This window comes from Strongylocentrotus purpuratus, unplaced genomic scaffold, assembly GCF_000002235.5.
Source record: "Strongylocentrotus purpuratus isolate Spur 01 unplaced genomic scaffold, Spur_5.0 spur5_scaffold_15, whole genome shotgun sequence".
NCBI classification, from domain to species: Eukaryota; Metazoa; Echinodermata; class Echinoidea; order Camarodonta; family Strongylocentrotidae; genus Strongylocentrotus; species Strongylocentrotus purpuratus.
In genome coordinates, this window is record NW_022145600.1 from 9,611,254 (window position 1) to 9,636,750 (window position 25,497).

Genomic DNA, 25,497 nt, shown 5'->3' on the forward strand with positions numbered 1-25,497 from the left:
TTCTGACTTATTGGATGCAGATTATCATGGCATTTGCTGCACTGAGACTTGCTTCTTAACTCATATCCTGCCATAAGGCCGCATGCACGCTACCGTGTTAGTGCTTTGCACACGCAAGCGCACTATCGATTGGCTGCTTAATTCATGCATGCTCGCATTCGTAATAGCAGTTATTGTTCATGCTCATTGTACTGTGCTGAGTGCTTCGCACGCGCTATTAATCGCACCATCAGATTATCAGATTATCAGATTATCTCAAAATAAACTTGGCACAGGGGGGATTTGTGGCTTGGCACAATGGGGATTAGCCCTGTGGCACTGGGCTGTATTCATTATGGCAGGATAAGAGTCAATAGCTCTAAATAAAGTTACTGGTACATGATTTATCTGGCTGGGTGCTCTACAAAGGACAGACGGATGGACGGGATCATCGTGATTAGAAGCCCATCATGTACAGGGCCGTCATGGCTGCGATGGGCGCCCCCGTTGGCACACCGGGGAAAGGTCCGGAAGATCCGGCGATGTCTATGTGAGAGTAGGCCAAGGGGGACGAGGAGTCTTGGCCATGCTGATAAGAGAAGAGATCAAAGTCAAGATATTTTCTGGTTACCTTTCAACAACACATGAACTTCATATCTACTTTGGATAAAGCTGTGCACACAATGAATCACTCTACTTCTTCTTTTCATCTCTTAATTTAGCCTCCTCTCTCTCTCTCTTTTCCACAGTATTACTCTAGTTTCTTATGCTTCTCTCTTCACTGAGTGACTGTTTTCCCTTCTACTCTCTTATTAAATATCCCCCATCTCTCTTTCTCTCTCTCTCTCTCTTTCTCTCTCTTTCTCTCTACCTCTGTCTCTCTCCCCTCTCCTCCCTCCCTCTCTATCTCTCCCTCTCTCTCTCTCTCTCTCTCTCTCTCTCTATCTTTCTCTCTGTCTCTTTCTCTCTATCTTTCTCTCTATCTCTGTCTCTCTCTGTGTCTCCCCCCTCCCTCCCTCCCTCCCTCCCTCCCCCACCCTCCCCCCCCCCCCCCCCCCCTCTCTCTCTCTCTCCATCCCTCTCTCTCTCTCTCCCCCTGTGTCTATCATAAATCACATACAACCGAACCCACCTTATCCAATCCTGAAGCCATTATAAGGAAAGCTGCAGGGCTCTGGTGACCTCTAGGGGTCAGCGTGGAAGGCTTGTTGTTGGCCTGGAGGACGTCCTCGTACTCAGATTTTCCCTTGTGGAATGCATAGTCCTACAAAGATATACAAAATATCTAAACAGTTTAGAGAATGCAGGTTGCCATATATATATATAAAGCCATATTCAAAGCCATACTATACTAGAAGCACTAGCTAGCCCCATCTCGGGTTAGTTGTAGCAGTATGGTCCCAAAACTTGCTGCTTCCCTAGCTGCAGTGTTTGTTCTCACATCGAGTCCCTGTATGCGAAGTGGGAATTAGGTATTGGATTACGCACTGTTGGCAAGTCGACCATGAGATGGCGCTGTGCAATAAACAGTACGCTAGGACAGAAAGTTCATCAGTTCAGTATCGCTTTAAAACCAAGCCACAACTCAACCAACAGGTTAATAATTATAAACTAACCCTGTCTATCAAAATAACAATGTATCGGGTCCATTTGGGTCCTTGACCAGTCGGACCCTTTACCTTTTTATCTATACTCAATCTTCAATCTTCAATCAATCATGGTAGTGTAAGATATTTTTGTAACCAGTATATAAAAGGTTAATTTCTGTTCAGATATTTAGGCTGAGGATATAGTTATAGACACCAAAACATGTAACCATCATTCAAATGCTATGCTTTGGGGTATTTTTTTTCCGTTCTTTATGGGATTTTTTTCTTTGTTATTATTCTGAAAAACAGGCTGTAGTTTTAAAGAGTTTAATTTTAAAAGGAGCTAAAACCATTTGTTGTAACTTTCGAGAAAAAGGGAATTTTGTACAGGCATCTATGGAAAAGTGATATTAGAAGGAGCATTTTTTCATTATTGCTCCCAAAATGTAGGTAAATAATTTTGTTAAAAGAAAGGTACTGAAGTGAACAATGTTCTGATATCAATAATTCAATTTTCATCAAAAGTGGATTTAGCTCCTTTTGGAATTAAGCTCTTCAATTGTGTACTTTGACTTCCATTTGTGGGAAGCAGATTTTACAAAAACATGAGAAAACAGCTCAGGATAGTTTACCATGGGGTTACGTTCCATTGGGTCTGGAATTAGAAATTTACAAGCTTAATAAAAGACGTGAAGTTTTACAGAAATAAATAAACACTCCTTACACTGATCTTGGTAATACAAAAACTAATCATCGCAGAGTGCATCAACAATGCAAAAATTGCTTTCAATCTACATCCTTTACTTCACATTCATGAAAAATGATGACTTTGAAAGCATAAATTGAGGTAAAAATGGAGGATTTGTATTGCCTACCTCTCGTCTGATGGTGGATATTTCAAATGGGTCAGCGATCAAATCACCAGCTGAAATGAAATAATAAGTAAAATAGTATAAAATATTCCACATCACATACACAAGCATAGGTGACATATATATCAAATGAATTTGAATGGCAATTTGTGTACAACGTTTGAGTTGAGCTCTTTTTTTAAGCCGCAAAAAATCTGTGGCTGGATCAAAAAATAAAAAGTAAAAAATAAAAATTGTGACGGACGGACGTACAGACAACCCGAAAAAACATAATGACTCCGGCTACTTTGTAGCGGAGAATAAAACTAGACAAAGGAAATACCAATCTTTTTAAACCTCCAACATGAGCAGGGCACAAATGCATGCTCTATTAACTGGCTGCAATACCCCCGTCAAAAAGATACGGCAAACAACTTGCTATACCTTTTGTAATCATATAGTGTAATGTCAGCCTTTTTTGTGTGTGGCTCTGACTGGCTCAGTGAAATCTTGAAACTGATGAAATTTTGATGCCTGTGTTAGATTGTACTTTTGCATCCATCATTTCTAAATCTGGGGGGTGTTTCACAAAGCTTGTCATCAGTGACAAATGACAGTTGTTGTTATAAGCTACTGAAATCCTTGCTTCTGATTGGTTATCAGCAGATTTGTCACTGATATTTGTCATTTGTCATTGAAAAAAGTGTTTGTGAAACAGGTCCCTGGATAATCATTGTAATGTTGATACTTATGAGCAATGAAATAGATGGTCAGTTCTACCTCTCTGCATGTTCCTTGCGTGATCAGTCTTCTTGGCAGGTCCATTATCCATGATGATCTATTCACAAAACATGATATAAACAATGCAGTGTCAATATCATATACAGTAGCGTACAGGGTAAGAGGACATATTTTTAAATTTTGTTTGGCCTCGAAATTTGACTGGTCGACATTTCAATCCATTGGGGGGGGGGTTTGCTCCAAAATGCATACATTAAAAAACAATGAAGGGGGAAGGGGTTTACACTGACACTGTTACATATTGCAAATATCAGCGCTGCAATTTTAACGAATTTCACAGCATAAAAATTTGATGAATCTAGGCCCCTTTCATAAAACTTGTTATCAATAACAAGTTACAATATATTGAAACTGTGGGATTTGATTGGTTGAGAGCAAATTTTTCATAGAAATTTATCATTTGTTTGATATTTATAACACGTTTTATTTGAAACAGGGCCCTGGATCATTTTCAAAAACTCCTGAAAGTCTCATTTCGACATTTTCTGGTTTTACAACCGACCTACTGTGAGGTGTACTTTACTTTACAGTAGAGCAGATTTTCTGACTGTAAAATAAAATGTCATTGTTTAAAGCCTGTCTGTACTATTTTGGCCAGGAGGGATTAGACATCCCACCATGGTCACTGGCAGGTGGTTATCTCATCAAATCAGCTCTCAATTAACATAAGAAAAAGATAAACATGGGGGACCAACAGGCTACTATAAGTAGTGCAGTGGCGCTTTAAAACAAAAACTTGGTTCTTTACAGGTCCCACAAATCCCACGAAGATCTTACCGAGTAGTCTGGTCCCATGGCTCTGATCGCATGACCAGTTAGAGTGGCAATAGTCATCAGATGAGGGTTGATTTCTTTCAGAGCCTGTATGCATGGACGAAACGATCAAAACAAGCTAGATTTATCTTCATTCCACATAGATTTGTTTGCACTATAAAGTGGAATCACTGATGGACTCATCAATCCAGAAAATACACTCTTAAAAAGGTTTGATATTTGACAAATCACACAATGGGTTCGAGGACCAGAATAAGAGTACTAAATTGTTACATCAACCCAGTACTTATGTATGGTAGTGAAACATGGACTGTAGCCTCTGATACTAAAAAGCGTTTGGAAATTTGCTAAATGTAGTTTTCAATAAGAATGATTAACATCCCTTGGACTGACAAAGTTAGTAATGAGGAAGTTCTTAGACGAGCTGGAGTGCAAAGGAAAATGATACGTGAGATATTGATTAGACAGTTGAAGTTCATGGGTCACATTGCACGTAAAGAAGGCCTAGAGAATCTTGCTTTGACATTGAAAATTGAGGGAAGAAGGAGGATACTTTGGATGGACAGTCTGCAGAAAATGTTGGAAGAGAGAGGAGTGAAAGAACTGGGAGTGGTGCTAATAGAGAAGGCTAGGAACCGAGGGTTGTGGAACAGCATTATCGCCAAAGTCAATCGATAGAGATAGAGAGAGAGTTGATACCAAAGCTTAGTAAATTTACTGACAGTTCTCATAAACAAGTGAAGAGAATGAGCAACACGGATGAGAAATTTGAATTTATTTCTGAAGCAGCTTCAGTTTATTAAATACAATGAAAGGAAATCAGTTTGTATATTGGGTCATATATTACGTGGGAGAAACTATCACCTATGGCCGCTGCTTTAAATAATCACACACAAATCAATAGAATTGGAACTACCCATAACATTAAATTTACGCCCTCAATAATTAAAAGAAATGCCTGTGCCTGTGATAGAAGTTGTATCGCTGAATACCACTGGCAATTTCTAAAAGACCCTCTAAGACTTCCAAGAAATTTGTGAAGTCTACCTTTTCTTTCATTTCACAGAGGCAGTCACCCATTGCCATCCTGCCTTCGGCGTCCGTGTTGCCAATTCGAATCCTCGCTCCAGCCCTTGATGTAATGATCTCATCTGCAACATAGCTCTCTGCAACCAACATACAATACTTATAATGTCACGACCCAACATGCACATACTACTAACAGTCAAACTTGTCTATTAATGGCCACCCAAGAGAAACAGAAAAAAGTGGACTATTGTAGACAGGTGGCCTTTATAGAGGGGTGGCCACAGGATTCTTTTCTTCTTTTAAAAAAAAAAATCATAATTGGTCGTTTACTATGCATTGAAATGGTATTTCTATTTAGGTTTATAAACCTCTCTTTAGAAATCTAGCCATCTGATTGGTCGAAATTGCAGTTGTGATTTTGGATATTTCCTTGGGTAAAAGGCCGCATAAATCAATCGGCTTTAAAATAGATCCCCATTGGTTTACGTGTTAAGATTTTCTTTGTGCGAGCGCGGAACCATACAGTGCTTTTTGTCTGCCATTCCCAAATGATTGAAACTTTCAATCATTTTTTAATTTTCTGTGATGTTTTAATCAATCTTTACTCAATAAAAGGATAAGGTAAGAATTCTTGGTAGATTTTTGTTTCAATTTGGCATATTAAAGAGATATCAACTGCTTTAATATTCGAGGCCTGGCTGTCAAAGCACTCAATATCTTTATAATATAAATATAAACATTTTCTTAAATACAAACGGTTTTTAACTACTATTAAATTTAAGACATGAAGCTTGACTTGAAATGCACATGAAATGTAGAGGGGCTATCACATCTTTACAATGCACTATATACAGGTATACAGTCCCTTTTGAAGGTCTACCTCTATTATCAAAGAGCATGTAGAAAAATAGAACAAGGAGGTAGAATTTGTGAAAATAACAATTTAAAATTCCTTTTAAAACGAAATTAATGCCATTATACCAAAGATAAACATTTGTTTGACTGATCAAGGCAAGACTTACCCACGCCCACACTGTTTCTAACCATAGCCATTGTGCCAATGACCTTCAACCCTGCTGGCTTGATGATGTCCAGGGTACGGAAGAAACCGGCTACCGCTGCCGCACCACATTTATCCCTAGAAAAGCAATGATTACATGATCAAGATTTTTCATATGATGTAAAATTGATGATGATGATGATAGTAGTGATGATCATTTTGTTATGGTATTGATAATGATATTGATTTATTGTGATGATGATGACGAAAATGATGATGTGTGATGATGGTGATGTGTGATGATGGTGATGTGTGATGATGGTGGTAATGGTGATGATGATGATGATGACATTGATGATGGTGATGATGATGATGATGATGATGATGGTGGTAGTGGTGACGACGACGACGACGATGATGATGATGATGATGATTTTCATGATGATGATGATGATAGGGATTATGGTGATGAGAGTGATGATGGTGATGATGATGATGATGATGATGATGACGATAAGAGTGATAATGTCCATGACTGTGTGGTTATGGTGTTGTTTGTAATAATGATGATGATCATGCTGCAGTTGATGACAATGGTGATGATGATGATGGTGATGGTGGTGGTGGTGATGATGGTGATGATAGTGATAATGATAATGTTGGTGTTGGTGATGATGATGATGATGATGATGGTGATGATGGTGATGATGGTGATGATGGTGATGATGGTGATGATGATGATGTTGATGATGATGATGATGTTAATGATGATGATAATGATGGTGATGATGATGATGATGATGATAATGACGACAACAATGACGGCGATGGTGATGATGATGATGATGATGATGATGATGATAGTGTTAATGATGAAGATGATGATCAGAATGGCATATAAATGTATAAGAGGGCTGTACATCCATGCCTGTACTAACCATAATAAAAACATTATGGAATATTGGTACCACAGATTTGATTTGATTTGATTTATTTATTTATATTTGATTTTCTTTATTCTTTGGCACTTTTACAAATATATAACAAACACCTTTCCAACGTGTAATAGTTACCTGTGCATTCCTGCCATAACTCCGCCCGCCTTGATATCAGCACCACCGGTGTCATAGGTCACACCCTATTAACGAAAGATACACTTTATCTTCAACAAGCTTCTTACAACCAGAAAACATTATTTTATGGGGGTTGAAATTCTCAGCCCTTACAATTTGGGAAGTTGGAAATGTTCACCCCTTCCCATTTTGAGGCTCTGTTCAGGTAGCTTAGGGAAGTGAAGAGGCACTTGATAAAGCATCTAAAACTGTAACAACATTGTTGGTGATGTTGATACATCTCCAATCGTAATATCTTGGTTTTGCCCCTATGCTATACAATTATGAATACTAACAATTATACAATTATGTTCCGGGCACATCTTTAACTGAGCTCAATTTTCATTAGTGACCTCACCCTTTAAAGGTATTACAAAGTTTTGGTAAAAATATTTAATTCATCTGAAATTCTTTGATGTTATAACAAGATGCAATAGGAATATCTTTAACCAATCTCCACCGCTGAAATACTTTTTTTTTTTTTTAGTGAATTAAACAGTAATTAATAAATCAATTATTAGTTCCAAGCTGCCTGTATTTAAACCGGCTCATGATGTTGTATACTAGCGCCATCTACTGTTGTAAATGGTTCATGGTATAATCGATATTGAAACACTGTGTTACGTTCGCCCCGCCCGGCGCAAGCCACATGGACAGAAGACAAACAGCAATTTTGACACCGCGCTGACCCCGCTCCACGGCGGGGAAGCGACTGTATTCGAATGGCTTCGGTCCATGTTCTTTTTTTATAGCTCCATGGTACCAGCATCTGTGTGCGTTTGTGTGAGAGCAAGTACCGTTCAGGATTGTATCGCACAAATCAAGGGAGTTATAATCTCCTTGCAGAGTGAGTTTGACCATAAACCTATGGTTTGACGTACCCGTAAACCCTCCTCCGCAACCGTCTCAATCTAGTCTCAGCTTCGACTGATCAGTCTTTTTGATATACATTTATAACAGACAATTTCATAGGCCTACGGGATACATGAAGTCTTATCATTTTTTCCAATTGTTATGTCCGTGAAATGCATTCAGAAAAGAATATCAGAAAGAAAGCAATTTGAAAATGAATGACCACATAATCGTTCAGATAAACATGAAAGAAATACAATAAATATGTCTATCCAGATACCGCTCTCTCTCTCTCTATCTCTCTCTGTCCCCCCCCCCCCCCCCCACCCCCTCTCTCTTTCCTACAGAAGTTCGATGTAATGTTCATCATATACCCTTGGAAGTTTCGAAAAAAATCATTTTCACCACATGGACCCTCTCTCTCTCTCTCCGAAATATAGACCCAGGCTCTCTCTGTCACTCTCTCTCTCTCTCTTGTTCCCTCTTTCCCTTCCTCTCGCACCCTCTCGATCTCCCTCTCTTCGCCTGTGCTCCTCTGCACTGCATGTTTGACTTGTTTTCTTTCATCCTCATCTACATTATAACCCCATCAAAAAACTATGGTCCTATCACGTGAATGAAAACTTCTATCGTCTTTGTGATTATTATTATCTTTGTCATATATTTATATGATCCTCATTTACATACACCCCAACAATGGTCCTATCGCGTGAATGAGAACTTCTATCGTTTTTACGATTATTATTATCCTTGCCAAACATACTGTATTATCATATTCATTTACATGATTCACAACCAATTATGGTCCTATTACGCGAATGAGAACTTCTATCGTTTTTGTGATAATTATTATCTTTGTCATATAATTATATCACCCTCATTTACATAACCCCGACAAAAAAAATATGGTCCTATAACGCGAATGAGAACTTCTATCGTCTTTATGATTAGTATTATCCTTGTCATAAAATCCAACCAAAAACTACAGTCCTATCACGTGAATGAGAACTTCTATCTTCTTTGTGATTATTATTATTCTTGTCATATCACCCTCATTTACATAACCCCGACAAAAGAAATATGGTCCTATCACATGAATGAGAACTTCTATCGTTTTTGTGATAATTATTATCTTTGTCATATATATTTATATCACCCTCATTTACATAACCCCGACAAAAAAATATGGTCATATCACGTGAATGAGAACTTCTATCTTCTTTGTGATTATTATTATTATTGTCATATATTTATATCACCCTCATTTACATAACCCCGACAAAAGAAATATGGTCCTATCACAATGAATGAGAACTTCTATCGTTTTTGTGATAATTATTATCTTTGTCATATATATTTATATCACCCTCATTTACATAACCCCGACAAAAAAATATGGTCATATCACGCGAATGAGAACTTCTATCGTCTTTATGATTATTATTATCCTTGTCATAAAATCCAACTAAAAACTACTGTCCTATCACGTGAATGAGAACTTCTATCGTCTTTGTGATTATTATTATTCTTGTCATATATTTATATCATCCTCATTTACATAACCCCGACAAAAGAAATATGGTCCTATCACGCGAATGAAAACTTCTATCGTCTTTGTGATTATTATTATCCTTGTCATAAAATCCAACCAAAAACTACTGTCCAATCACGTGAATGAGAACTTCTATCTTTTTTGTGATAATTATTATCTTTGTCATATATATTTATATCCCCCTAATTTACATAACTCCGACAAAAAGAAATATGGTCCTATCACACGAATGAGAACTTCTATCGTCTTTGTGATTATTATTATTCTTGTCATATACTCTACCCCAAAACTAATGTCCTATCAGGTGAATCATAAGTTCTCTCGCATTCGTGATAATTATTATCTTTGTAATATTTTTACATCACCCTCATTTACATAACCCCGGCCGGCAAAAGAAATATGGTCCTATCACGCGAATGAGAACTTCTATCGTCTTTGTGATTTTTATTATCCTTGTCATATTACTCCAACCAAAAACTACTGTCCTATCACGTGAATAACAAGTTCTCTCGCATTTGTGATAATTATTATCTTTGTCATACATTTGTATTACCCTAATTTACATAACGCCGACAAAAAGAAATATGGTGCACTCCTATTACACGAATAAGAACTTCTATCGTCTTTGTGATTATTATTATTCTTGTCATATACTCCACCCAAAAACTAGTGTCCTATCACGTGAATAATAAGTACTCTCGCATTCGTGATAATTATTATCTTTGTAATATTTTTATATCACCCTCATTTACATAACCCCGACAAAAGAAATATGGTCCTATCACGCGAATGAGAACTATATCGTCTTTGTGATTATTATTATCCTTGTCATAAAATCCAACCAAAAACTACTGTCCTATCACGTGAATGAGAACTTCTATGGTCTTTGTGATTATTATTATTCTTGTTATATATTTATATCACCCTCATTTACATAACCCCGACAAAAGAAATATGGTCCTATCACGCGAATGAGAACTTCTATCGTCTTTGTGATTATTATTATCCTTGTCATAAAATCCAACCAAAAACTACTGTCCTATCACGTGAATAATAAGTTCTCTCGCATTCGTGATAATTATTATCTTTGTAATATATTTATATCACCCTCATTTACATAACCCCGACAAAAGAAATTTTATCGATCGAATGAGAACTTCTATCGTCTTTGTGATTATTAGTATCCTTGTCATAAACTCCAACCAAAAACTAGTGTCCTATCACGTGAATAATAAGTTCTCTCGCATTCGTGATAATTATTATCTTTGTAATATTTTTATATCACCCTCATTTACATAACCCCGACAAAAGAAATATGGTCCTATCACGCGAATGAGAACTATATCGTCTTTGTGATTATTATTATCCTTGTCATAAACTCCAACCAAAAACTATACTGTCCTATCACGTGAATAATAAGTTCCCTCGCATTCGTGATAATTATTATCTTTGTCATATATTTATATCACCCTCATTTACATAACCCCGACAAAAGAAATATGGTCCTATCGATCGAATGAGAACTTCTATCGTCTTTGTGATTATTATTATCCTTGTCATAAACTCCAACCAAAAACTATACTGTCCTATCACGCGAATTAGAACTTCTATCGTCTTTATGATTAGTATTATCCTTGTCATAAAATCCAACCAAAAACTATAGTCCTATCACGTGAATGAGAACTTCTATCTTCTTTGTGATTATTATTATTCTTGTCATATATTTATATCACCCTCATTTACATAACCCCGACAAAAGAAATATGGTCCTATCACATGAATGAGAACTTCTATCGTCTTTATGATTAGTATTATCCTTGTCATAAAATCCAACCAAAAACTACTGTCCTATCACGTGAATAATAATTTCTCTCGCATTTGTGATAATTATTATATTTCTAATATATTTATATCACCCTCATTTACATAACCCCGACAAAAGAAATATGATCCTATCGATCGAATGAGAACTTCTATCGTCTTTGTGATTATTATTATCCTTGTCATAAACTCCAACCAAAAACTATACTGTCCTATCACGCGAATGAGAACTTCTATCGTCTTTATGATTAGTATTATCCTTGTCATAAAATCCAACCAAAAACTACTGTCCTATCACGTGAATAAGAAGTTCTCTCGCATTTGTGATAATTATTATCTTTGTCATATATTTATATCACCCTCATTTACATAACCCCGACAAAAGAAATATGGTCCTATCACGCGAATGAGGACTTCTATCGTCTTTGTGATTATTATTATTCTTGTCATATATTTATATCACCCTCATTTACATAACCCCGTCAAAAGAAATATGGTCCAATCACGCAAATGAGAACTCTTATCGTCTTTGTGATTATTATTATTGTTGTCATAAACTCCAACCAAAAATTACTGTCCTATCACGTGAATGAGAACTTCTCTCGTTATTGTGATTATTATTATCTTTGTCATATATTTATATCATCCTCATCTATAACCCTAAACAAAAATAATATGGTCCTATATCACACGAATGAGAACTTCTAGAGAGAGAGAGAGAAAGTTGGAGCGAAAGAAAGATGAAGGGTTGATATCATTGACCTACTATGGTGATAGTAAGTGAGAGAGAGACAGTCATCAGACAGACGGACACAGACCGACAGAGAGAGAGACTAACAAGTGATATGGATATAGAAATATGATACAGAAGGGGATGAACGAGGTGATGCGATGAGAGGGAGAGAGAGAGACACTCAGACAGATATATATATATATATACAATATACATCAAAAGAGAAATGGTATGGGGTAGAGAAATAAAGAGAGAGGGAAAGAAAATGGGAGAAATAAAGATAGCAAGAGAGAGAGAGAAGAGAGAGAGAGAGAGAGAAAGGAGAGAAGGGATAGAGAGGGATAAAAAAGAGAGATACAAAAGAGAGAGGGGGAGATGAGAGTGATATAGAAGCGACAGAGAGAGTGAGAGAGAGAATTTCAAGGGAGAGTGTTATAACAAGGAGTTACTACATGTACATGTAGTAACTCCTTGGTTATAACATGGACCTGGTTGGGGGGCGAAGGATATAATTCAATTATACGGAAAGAGAGAGATTAGCCCAAACCATAGCCCAAACACGTGTAGCAATTACTGACCTCTACCAGAGGTCATTTAGCAGGATAAACAAAACGTACTCGTAAACTTACTAAGGGATGATCTAAAAATAAGAATGTGCAGTATACACATGATCGACTGTTCGGGAAAACGTCAAGTCAACCTTATTATTGATTAATCTTCGTTTGTAAGATTAAACGTATCTTCCTTATTTTTAATAAAGAAATGCAAAATAAATAATGTTACGTTCTCTCTATAAATGATTACCCAAACTGTCCCTGTACAACGACTTTGGGGAGTATTTTGAGATCATCCCTAAAAAAAAATGTGCTAGGAAATTCTTCGGGCCAATCCGGCACATAGACTAATACACGTACACACGTAACATGTACTATACGTAGGCCTAATACATGCACAGGGATGCCAGATCATGTCATCACGACCACTTGACTGACTTGACCAAAATACAGGCAATGTGTGCGTTCGTTCACAGAGCTGACGAACAACAATATTATCAAAGTCGAGCCATAACAAATGCATTTCAAAGTTGAAAACACAGAAACGATTAAGAGAGGGAAATGGAAAAATGAGTTGAAGAGAACAACACAGAATATTCCGGCCCGCACAGGAAATACATAGACTAACGTACGTAAGTACAATAAGATGGCGGCGGTCCGATCGATTATAAAAGTTTATATAGCGATTACAGTGTACAGACAAGTGTTTTTTTTCTTCAAATTTGGGAGACAGTATAAAAATCTTACACTAAGGCAACTCGACTTTAAAATAATTATCTTTATGATTATATATATTGTTTAAGTCTGGTAATATGATTTGGTGTCAAAACATGTTAATTACTACACTTTGACAATAGTGCTAAATATGTGTTATGCTGTTCAGATGACATGTAAATTTTCGAACTGAGAGGGAGCTATACCAAATTTACCGGGAGTACCGGTAAATTTTTTTATTTTTTAAAGTTTTAATTACTCCAAATCAAAAGCTTTTTAGAGCCCAATTGTTTTAGAGTTGGGTGTTCTAACACTATGTTTCACAATAGTAATGCAAATTTTAAATTTCATGATCCAATCCTGATGAAATATTCCCAAAACTTTGTAATACCTTTAAGACAAATCAAAGTCTCGGTAGAGGCGTGCATGCTTTTTCTCTCAATCTTATTCCATGCCTCTGTGCACCCACGGGCAAAAATGTATCAGCTCCCTTACATCAAAGCATACCGTATTCACAAGCTTCATAAGATAAACAACAGGGCCCCGCTTCACAAAACTTGTCATCAGTGACAAATGACAGTTTTTGTTATAAGCTACTGAAATCCTTGCTTCTGATTGGTTATCAGCAGATTTGTCACTGATATTTGTCATTTGTCATTGTAAAAAGGCTTTGTGAAACACCCTCCAGTTGTTACCTTGCCAACAAGCATGAGTGTCTTGGTGATCTCGCCGCTCCCCACATACTCGAGTTTTATGACACGCCCCCTATGACGATCGACCAGCTTGGCACACCGGTTGACGGCGGAGAAGAGTGGATAGCATTCCATCAGGGCAGCATCATCAGAAATGACTTCAAGCTGTTTATTGCATAATAAAAACCAAATAAGAGAAGATGAAGATGATAAAGATAATATGTCAGCTGTCAGCAAGAAGGCCTGACATAGCTCTTACCAGAGCTGCCAACCTTGTGCGACCAAAAAAAGGAACCATGATGGCAAAAAAACGAATTCATTAAAACGAAACTTATAACCACGCGCAACACACTTCCAATGCAGAAATGTCCACTCCTCATGCTGCTTTTTCCATATTATTGGTATTTTTTTTTGGTATTTTGGTATTATCGGCGTTTCATTCTTTTTGAGAATATTTTTCATTTAAGTATGTTTCCAAGTATGTTTTAACCTTAGTTTTATATTGAATTTGTGATCAAATCAACATTTTAGGGCAGTTGATTGAGTGTGATACCGGTATGTTTAAAAAAAAAAAAAAAAAAAAAATTATTAAAAAAACATATTTTATGAAGAAAAAACGTAATGGTTGGCAGCTCTGCTCTTACAGCCTTCTTGCTGGCAGGCGATGACATAAGAGAATGATTACAAAGATCAAATCATCAATTTGGAACCAGTCTAGAAGAGTGTTCACTCATATCATTAAAGCTTGTTCAAATATGAAGCAGCAAACCCTTGCAAAATAACCTTCGTGGTTTATCAGTGTTTAGATATGGTGCGGCAAACCACTACACTCATGGTAATGAGACGTGCAGTACGTGCCAAATTTAGTTAATTTATGCTTGTCAGGCATTAATGTCTAATAGCAAAACCACCCAATTAATACACTAGAAGCTGATGGAGACATAAAACAAAGCTCGTTATATGGTCAAGAAAATCATTTAACAAAACATGTGCATTACAAGACAGTGAATGGATATTTTTTCCACACACCTGATATTCCGTTTTTTTGACAGATGGTATCCCACATTTTAGAACCTTTCTGATTTTTGCGATATCCATGGATCACTTGCTTAATTTTCTTTTTTAAAGGTGCTGGGAAACATAACCATCGTTACAAACTTACAAATTTCTTGTGAGGAGAGTTTTGCCACAGGCTGTATCTGTGACGTCATATGTTATGACAATTTTGCCAAAAATTTGATTGGTAAAAACAATTTTGCCGCCAGGGGGCATAAAATATAATATGTTCATGATTTGCCTCCTCAAAATTGCCAATCATTTATACACATTATATTCGCAGGGGTTAGCCGCTACATTTCTGAACTGGCCTTTAAAGCTAAAGACCAGTTATGGTCATGCGATTGCATTGTGAAAGAAAAGTTGTGGAATGGATCAGAAAAGGTTGATCATCTAGCATGTAAGTATTGGTGTGTACTGCAAGGTTCTGAATCATCAAAATGATAAGAAACTTGGCCCAGTCTTCGTAAAGTTACAAGCACTGTACACAGAAAGATGTATATGGGACTATACGCACACGTGCGCGACAAGTGCGTTTATCTCTCACAGACCATTGGATAAACTAATTTACCAAATATATCAATTAGTAGGAGGTTTCCTGGCAATTTTTTTATCATCATGTATTAGTCAAAACATATTCTTTCACATGATTGGTAATAAGAGCTTCCATTTCATTTTTTGAAATTGGGGCGTTTCCAATACTGGTCTTTACCTTTAAGCTGTTACAATATATATATATATATATATGAGAAAAAATACAAAGATCAAATCGTCAATTTGGAACCAGTCCAGAAGGGTGGTAATTAGCTCATATCATTAAAGCTGTTACGATATGAGAGAATGATTACAAAGATCAAATCATCAATTTGGAACAAGTCAAGAAGGGTGGTAATTAGCTCATATCATTAAAGCTGTTACGATATAAGAGAATGATTACAAAGATCAAATCATCAATTTGGAACAAGTCAAGAAGGGTGGTAATTAGCTCATATCATTAAAGCTGTTACGATATAAGAGAATGATTACAAAGATCAAATCATCAATTTGGAACAAGTCAAGAAGGGTGGTAATTAGCTCATATCATTAAAGCTGTTACGATAAAAGAGAATGATTACAAAGATCAAATCATCAATTTGGAACAAGTCAAGAAGGGTGGTAATTAGCTCATATCATTAAAGCTGTTACGATATAAGAGAATAATTACAAAGATCAAATCATCAATTTGGAACCAGTCCATAAGGGTGTTAACTCATATCATTTTAAACAGAGTAAACATGCACCCTTCTGGCTCTCAACAGAATAAATGAACATACTAAAAAGATAAAATGAAAATTAATTACCCTGTATATCAAAGGTTAATGTTATAAGCTTTGCTTTAAAAAAATATAAAGATCAAACCGAGATATAATATTGATCAAACAAAACATAATTAAGATCAAATAGTAGTTAGCTCAGATCATTACAAAACATTTCTTCAGACACACAAAATGATTCTGTTATGATATTTGTATGCAGATCAAACATGGCCATTAAACCATGTACATAAAAGATGAAAATAATTTGTGCATACATCAATATGACCATGGACCTATAACGGATGGACATTCAACGTTATTCTTTCTTTGATCCAATGATAGTCGCCGCCTTCTGATTATGTGCATCTTAATGAGAACATTCAGCTGTTTTAACAATAACGACTGTGTAAGCATTTTCGGTCATTGACAAAGGAGCAGTTTCCCTCTCTTGGGTTTTTTTTGGATGGTGTGCTCTGTAAGAGTGTCTTAAATAATAAAAAATCCCCAATGGGGAGCAGCAAAGTTGAAAAGCAGACGATTTTGGGGATTTGAAATTTATTATTGCTGATTTGCACACTTTTGCACGCACCAATGACCTTATAAAACAATTAGAAGGCCATGATCTTTATAAGCCCTGTGCATTGTAATTCTGGAATATTATGAGGACATTGGGGAAAACAGGATTTTAAATCACAAACAGTCCAAACAAAACCTATCTGGTAATATCAACATGTTTTTCAAAAATAGAACACAGTACACGGAACAACAATTTCCAATTATTAACCAGAACTGCACATCGATTTCCCATGATTTAATTATTGAGATTGTTATTGAGACGACATTGACACAGACAATCACAATGAATTCGTTAAGGAAACGATGAATGTCCACTTGTAATAGGTCCATGATATGACAGAGTGAGCCAGGAGCCTTGTGCCTTTGTGATAGCAATTGCCATTCATGTATTCATGTCCTCCATGTGATCAAGTGGTAGGAATATTCCCCAGCTTTGACTGATTTCTCACAACCAGCATTTGTTCCAGATTCATTGAGTTGCTTTTGTTTGTGAATGATTAAATAAAACCTTTCATACAAAAAAAGGAATATTCCCCAGGGAGTGGAGATGGTGCACACTGTTGTGCATGAATGGATCTGATGACTAGGGCAATCATATCTGTAAATCTTTTAAAGATGGTATTCTGTATCGAGGATTACATGAATCCATATTTCTTCTTATAAATATTCATCTCAAATAAGGATACTAACCTTAACAGATGATGACCCAGCGAAGACATTCTCCACGTAACGTGCTACGTTAGGAGCAGCCATTCTCTCAGGGTCAGATCCCCCAATGTCCCTAGCAACAAGCCTGAAGATGACAAGAGAAAAAGAGAGAGAAAGACAGTGAGAGAGGGAGACAGAGAGAGAGACAGACAGACAGTGAGAGAGGGAGACAGAGAGAGAAAGAGAGACAGACAGTGAGAGAGGGAGACAGAGAGAGAGAGAGAGAGAAACAGAGACAGAGAAATAGAGAGAGAGAGAGAGAGACAGAGAGAGAAATAGAGAGATCAAGTGAATGCATCATAAAAATGATAGCTTAAAGGAAAAGAATAACGTTTTCCATTCATACAGGCTCCTTATTTCTTCAACCTTCAAAAACTATAAATGGTTTAATTGAAACTACCTTGGATGTCCACATTTATCCTTATTGGTATTTCATATTTTGTTTGTTAGTCTGTTCTAATACCTGATTGCTAAAAAAGCATGTGTATACTTTAAAGTAAGCAACCAAGGGATCAACGGCTGTAAGTCCTCATCGAAGGACTTGGTAATGATGAGGATTCATGCCTTGCCAAAGGGCACAAGAGTATCGACTTGGTTTCGAACCCAGGACCTCCCGATTACAAGACCACTGCTCTATACCACTGAGCCATCGGGCCTGTCTCATACAATGCCTTAGTCACACCTTTATGTATTGGGCTTGCGTATTGCCGCATATTTATGGCAAGCCGTTTTAACATCTATTCCTATTTCTTGATATCAAGAATTACCATTGCTTTACAACAGAAAATCATTTCTTGATACTAAGGCATTACATGGAGTACAAATGGGATAAGAGGATACAATTACCTTCCACTTTCGATTCCACCAATAATTTTCTTGAGCTCACTGGAAGCCCCGTCAGAGAAGATGGTCAGAGAAGACAGCTTGTTCCCCTTCTCCGGAACATCTTCACGAATCTCAAGGGGCTTGTATTAAAGATAAAAACAGGCAGGTGGATATAATCAATGACATGATCTCAAAAAACGCAGACTGTGATTAGGATAATTAGTGTATTTGTCTTCTACTGTCATTTATATGCCTTGGGTTTTTTTTAAATGAAGTTGGTAAGACGTAAAGTAATGATGATTTGGTTGAAGAATATTACTAGAAATATAATCAATGACACGATCTCAAAAACACAGATCTGCGATTAGGATCATTTGTACCTTTGTCTTCTACTGTCATTTTCTATGCCTTGGTTTTAAAAAAATTAAATGAAGTTAGTAATGTAATGTTGATTTGGCTGAAGAATATTACTAGAAATAAGGAAAGATGATAAAGTATAGGCATAATATTTGCTTTTAGAACAGAGATCTGTGATTAGGATAATTAGTGCATTTTTTTTCTACTGTCATATTCTATGCCTCGAATGTAAAAGAAATCTATAAAGTTGGTAAGACCTAAAGTTTATGTGGATTTGACCAAAGAATATTACTAGTAGTAGTACTAGAAAGTAGGAAATATATATGATAGGCATAATATTTGCTTTTATAACCGATTACTCCACTTCTAGAGTTTAATGTTGAACTGCAATGAAAGTTGTTCAGTTTACCACTACTTGTAGAAGTCCATTCATTGATAAAGGAAAACCTACTAGACTGACTTACCACATATGCAGCCTGAAGGGCCCCCAGGGCTGCAGCCAGGACTGAATTAGGGTAGCCTGGGCTTGGGCACACGATCAGAAGAGGTCTGGTCATTCCAGCAGCTATCGCTCTGTCAAGAACAAGATTCATGTTTGATAATAAGCTGGACGGAAACAACTTCAGAAAACTGACTACAGGCAAATGCTTGGGAAATGCAAATACTGCACAATGAATATAGAGCCCTCAATGTTCAGTGTGAGGCAGTGTGTACTAAAGAAATAGAGAAAATTGTGCAAAGTCAACCTGCTATCGGTATATGCTTTTTTGAAAAATAATGCCGTGGGCCAATCATCTTTAAAATACGGGAAGGATTAGTTACGTAAAATTACATTCCAAATGGCAATCAAATGAGAAAATGGGGGGGGGGGGGGGGGGGTAGGGGTGAGGGGTGGGGGGAGTTTACCACATGGGTGGATGAGGTTTGATATTTACCTCTTAATCCCAGCTCCTGCTGCATCTGCAAAGTTCCTATGATCATCATAATCCCTGTTGATGGGTCCGGTCGGGGAGAAGACTACCCTACGATATCCTGACACTGCAGAGTCTACAGGGATGAAGGACACTCCCTTCCCTACTGAAGCATCAAGCTAACAAATAAACAAACAAATATACATACAGACATACACACAGACATACAAACAAGACATTATTGCTTTATGCCACATGAACAAGACTTTGGATTCATATCTCGACCTGAAGGAGTCTTTTCCTCGTAAATTTCAAATTTTATCTAATATTAAAATAAACAATCAAATAAAGTGTTGATTTTACCATACATGGATAGACTGAATAAAATATAATACACTTTTCTGCACCATTCAGGTGTCTTTTCTTACTTTATCCATTCTTCCTTTTAAGATTTTAAAATCATTAACCCTTTCGTGACAATCATTCCACATTTTGTTATTTGGTTCTATAACTGATGATTCAGAGCCCTACGAAATATGCCAGCTAGATGCACAAGTAGAAAGCGCAAACATTTCTGCACACACATGCATCCATTTTATGTCCATGTCTTTGATGCATTTGATGCTAGGAATTTAAAAAAGGAAAATAAGCTTTAAAATCCTTTAAATGGAAACACATTGAGAGATTCAAAATCTTTTTATTTCAATCAAGATTGGCACGTTTTTTCACCTTTATACAACATATTTACACATGTACAAGTAGGGTAGAGTGCCCAGTATTTGGTCACTTAAGAGGAAATCACTATAAATATTTTGAATTCTTACCTCTTTTATATGGCAATCTACCCATCAAAAGCAAAGAAATTTATTCCTCTAACAGGATTTTATAGTCACCTAAAATATAGAATAATGATAAGCAAAATACTTCCGAAAGAAGACGGAGCATTTTTCTGCCCAGAATTCGGTCGCGCCGATGAGAATTCGGTCACGCGATTTGTGCGTGGTATCTCCGTTGCCAAGGAGCGAAGCGTATTTGCGCACTATTTTCACACAATTGCGCGATAAAGCACTGAATGTCAATGCATTGACCGAATACTGGCCGAGCGATACCACATGGCAAGGGTATCGTAAAAATACCTCTCGCACATCGGCAAGTGCGTCATTTGCAAATTCACTGCGATGGAGTGAACACGGAAGTGATTCTCTTCACACACATACTAAATTCATTGCGACAGCACACATAGTTGTTTCGCAATAGACTTCTACATATGGCTATGCATGTTAGTGCATGTGCTAAGAGAACGCGGAAGTGCAGAAAGATGTGCGACACTGACCAATTTCAAGCTAAGTTGGAGATCTTTCCGGGGCCCTAAATCTGATTTAATTTTGAGAGTTAAGAAAGTTGTTCAGCTGCCTGATTTGTGCAAGTTTCGTGGCTCTTAAATTATTGTTTAAATTGTTACAGCTGTTGAAACGGCTGTCTGACCGAATACTGGGCGCGCTACCCTACAGTACCTGTATATTAACAGTAGTCTTGCGGGTGCACCATGTGAGAGAGAGAGAGAGAGAGAGGGTTGAGGAGTCCTGAAAAGGACTCTGACTTGGTAATCTTTCTTGGGGGTGTGTAGTCCTGAAAAGGACTGTTTGTTATCTTTCTTAGCTTATAGTTCTAAGGAGAACTATAGCGCTTGGAGAGGATGAGTGGCTCGACGTTTCGAACAGGTTGACTATCCGTCATCACCTGTATATTGTTTTTAGAGACATTACATCTTATTCAAACAATGTGGCAATATATTATTGTTGCCAATTTGAAGAACTATATGAGATCAATTTAGCCTTAATACCTTCTGATGTCTGGAAACAGCATCCCTAATCTCTTTCAGGTCAGCAGGTACAAGATCAAGATCCTTAGCGACAAGGATACATCCATCGATGTTATCTGTCACTGTCGGCGAGATGGTAGATGTGACATTCACTCCACAAGGCAATCTGAAATGAATAAAGAGTTACAATCATATCAAATACATTGTAGCCACAATGTTGTTCATTTTTTAAATATGAATTTCTAGACAAAATACAAAAATATGTCAATCAATCTTCACTGTCTGCCCACCAACAGGAGCCAAGCTAGGGCACTGTTTCATTCAACATCCCAAAGAATTGTGTATTAGATTAAAATGGCCTCCAATGGGATGTCAGCAACCTTAATCCTTAGAGGAGGTTTAAACCCTCATTTATATAACCCATGGTTCAAGATTAGTGCAAATAAAGCCTACCTTGCCTGGCCTTGCACGCGCGCCTCTGACTGTGTCGCATCTATTTTGTGCTAATCCTAGACCATGGGTTATGTAAATGAAGATATAAACCATGGGTTAAATTTAAACCTCCTTTGCAAGCTTTCTGAATTCGGGCCTAAAACTTCTAACTTATGTTATAATCGTCTTTGATCTTACAATAATCCATATTCGTATGAGAATACACTCAACGATGGCCTGTGCTTGTAAGTTGTAGCGAAGAAGATCTATACTGATCCGAGAAACAATGCTCTGATATTAATTTCATTCTCAGTCTCAATTTCAGTCAAAGCTAAAATGCATTTTGCCTCCAACAATTAGGACAACAAACACCTTCTGCAATTATGAAAGAGTGATGGCCTAAGGTGACCTTGAGAAGCTCAGTCAGTAGAGCATCCGCCTCACAACCGGGAGGTCGTGGGTTCGAACCCCGGCCACGTCATACCAAAAAACGTTAAAAGACGGGACTTGCTGCTACCTTGTTTGGCGTTCAACAGTAAGGAATAGAGCAACGTCGATCTGGCGCTGCTCAGTGGCTGCCGGGCTAACGATCAATTGGGCAAAAAGAATTTCCATTTTCGGTTTAACTTTTGTAAATTTGGAGTGGACTTTAAAAGATTATTATTATTAATTATTATTATTACAAGTGCTTGATCTCCAACATGATCTCTGTGAGTGTAAAACATTTCTCCATGCTCTATTCAAGCAAACCACTTACATCAAAGCCTGGTAAACCATCCTCAGTAAAATACAAACTGGCATATCTCCACTCACTCACACTGCAACCAATCCCATAAAGATATTGGAAAAAGCTAGTAAAAGCAACAGTGGGAGAAGTAGTAAATAGCAACACACTTGAGGCAATCCAAGTGAAAACAACACTTTCCCTTTGAAAAAATATGAAGATCCCAAACCCCACCTGCTTGTATCCTCGCGACAGCAGCTTAAAATTCCTCCGACAAGGTGTGGTCATCAGGGCACAACTCTTGTGCCAAACATATCTTGTTCAGACAAGATTAGTAACCATCAGAGGTAGAGGTGTTGTGGTCGAGTGGATACGTCGCCGGACTGTCGATCACAAGGTCCGCGGTTCGAGTCCTGCCGCCGCACTAATGTCCTTTGGCAAGACATTTATCTACATTTGCCACAATCCACCCAGGTGAAGTAAATGGGTACCTGGTAGGAATTTATTCCTTGAAATGCTAGAGCGCCGTATGGCAGCCGTGCTAAAGCCAGGGTAATAATCGGGAGTGCCAGGAGGGTCAAATCTGACTGACATGAGCGCTATACAAGAACCCACTATTATTATTATTATTATTATTATCAAAAAGGCCACAATAGCTACCTGTCAGCTTTGTCATTAAGAAGAGGAAGACACAATTCACTTTGTGGTGTGACATGTACACAGCTGGAGCTAGAGACGCACAGACAAGACTTCCAAAACAAGCTGAGGACCTGCCAGAAGAGATCTTGCCCCTCTACAATACCACCAAGGGCAAAGCATTCACGAAAGCCACACTGTTACCCAACTCCCTTCTCCTCCCTTCTCAAATATGTGATGAACTAAATACTGCAACACTAATTTTACAAGATTCATGTAAACCATACCGCATCTGTTTCCTCTCAATAATTATGAATTGGATGGCCTGCCTTTAGACACATCTACTTGCAACATCCTGTTGCTGATCTCCGAAAAAAGCAGAGGGAGAACAATTAAGAAGAAGAAGAAGGTGCAGGGATGACAGGTGAAGGATCAGGAGTTAATTCCTTCATCTGTATTTAACTGTAACATTGTTTTCAGAATTCAGAGTATACCACTACTAGACTAGTACTACTATAGACCGAATTTTCCGTCTCTTTCGTTCGTTAGCCTCTTATTGGGGTAGGGTCGGCCGGCTCTCTCTTTAGAGACGGAAACCGTCTATACACATTCCCTTGATAACGCCACGGCCATTTCAGGTCGTAGCGTTTTGCCCCCAAAATCCCCCAAAATGTCATTTTACCTCGTGCATTTTATATTGTAAATTAGGCCTAGGCTATAATAAATCAGTTCCACTTACCAACTTGACTGAAATAATCAGTTTAATAGTCCCTTTTTAGGAATTTATGGGTCAAAATCGAAATCCATTTTGAAAATCTTTTTCAACATGGATTTCGATTTTGACCCATAAATTCCTAAAAAGGGACTATTAAACTGATTATTTCAGTCAAGTTGGTAAGTGGAACTGATTTATTATAGCCTAGACCTAGATCTAGGCCTAATTTACATGTGGATGTGCACGAGGTAAAATGACATTTTGGGGGATTTTGGGGGCAAAACGCTACGACCTGAAATGGCCGTGGCGTTATCAAGGGAATGTGTATAGACGGTTTCCGTCTCTAAAGAGAGAGCCGGCCGACCCTACCCCAATAAGAGGCTAACGAACGAAAGAGACGGAAAATTCGGTCTAGTACTACTACTAGGCCCTACTAACAAGTCTTTGTCTGTCACGTCTTTAAAGTGGTTAACGTGTACGTTTATTATCCATTTTATGCAAGTAAGCAGTTAGCAGTAATAGATCTAGGCCTAGTTAGCAGAGGGCAAATCAAAATGAGGAGTGATCCCGCTTGCAAAGCACCGCGCCGCGCACCAGCTCGCCAGCGGACCCCGATACAGTGAGGCCGAACAACTGGGCAGCCAAGTAACCTAGCTTACTGTTGCACTACAGAACATCTGCAGCAGCTGGCCACTCGAACATTCAACATTCTGTACTTCAAAATTCAATAAGATTCTTCAAAATGTAAAGAAATGCATGAACTTACAATTTATCCGCCTCCATCGGAATAATTTTCAACGCTGGTAGGGTAACAATGAAATGTGAAACGGCGTAGATCTTTTTTCAAAATCCTATCTCGCTTTGCCTTTATTTTAGCAAGTTTAGGAAGTGTAGCAAAGCGCTGGCCTGGATCAGGTGATCAACTCGTGACATTCGTCTAGCTAGTAGGATCTCGACGTGTGTGCATGTGTACTCGAGTCACGCAAGGTGGGCGTGGCTCACTGCATTAAAACTGAAATTCAGGGGGAGTGGGTATTTTCAATTTGCATAACCAAAACTGGTATTAGGTCTACGTAATTACACAAAAGAAAGTGGGGGGGATGTTCAAAAACTAAGTTCTTAAAAATACTGGTAAAACTTTTTGAAACCATATATTTTAAGGCCACTGCAGATTAAACAAATGATTTTCCCTAATTGTTAATGGTTTGCTGGGTTTGCCCCCCCCCCTAGAATCAAGTGAAGTATGTAGAGAATTTATTGCAATTTCTGAGAAACATTTATAACTTCTGCCTCCACAAATTCATTTTGTTTTAAATAATAATCCTCTTATTTACAGTATTTGTATGGCTTAAATAGCTTTCTGACAAGTAGTCTTTCGATCTCGATA

General features: G+C 37.5%; 1 protein-coding gene across 1 annotated transcript; it reads right to left on the bottom strand.

Moving 5' to 3' along the window:
• Positions 1-328: 328 nt before the first annotated feature.
• Positions 329-25,049, bottom strand: LOC590902 (putative aminopeptidase W07G4.4). Its single transcript, XM_030985519.1, has 15 exons — positions 24,877-25,049; positions 21,625-21,769; positions 19,806-19,960; positions 19,335-19,443; positions 18,535-18,653; positions 17,671-17,773; positions 14,057-14,218; positions 7,097-7,161; positions 6,046-6,161; positions 5,042-5,160; positions 3,998-4,081; positions 3,200-3,257; positions 2,444-2,493; positions 1,112-1,243; positions 329-568 (listed from the first exon to the last, which is right to left on the bottom strand). The coding sequence occupies exons 1-15, from the start codon at positions 24,891-24,893 to the stop codon at positions 437-439; spliced, it is 1,566 nt and encodes a 521-aa protein (XP_030841379.1). The 5' UTR covers positions 24,894-25,049; the 3' UTR covers positions 329-436.
• Between the last annotated feature and the right edge of the window lie 448 nt (positions 25,050-25,497).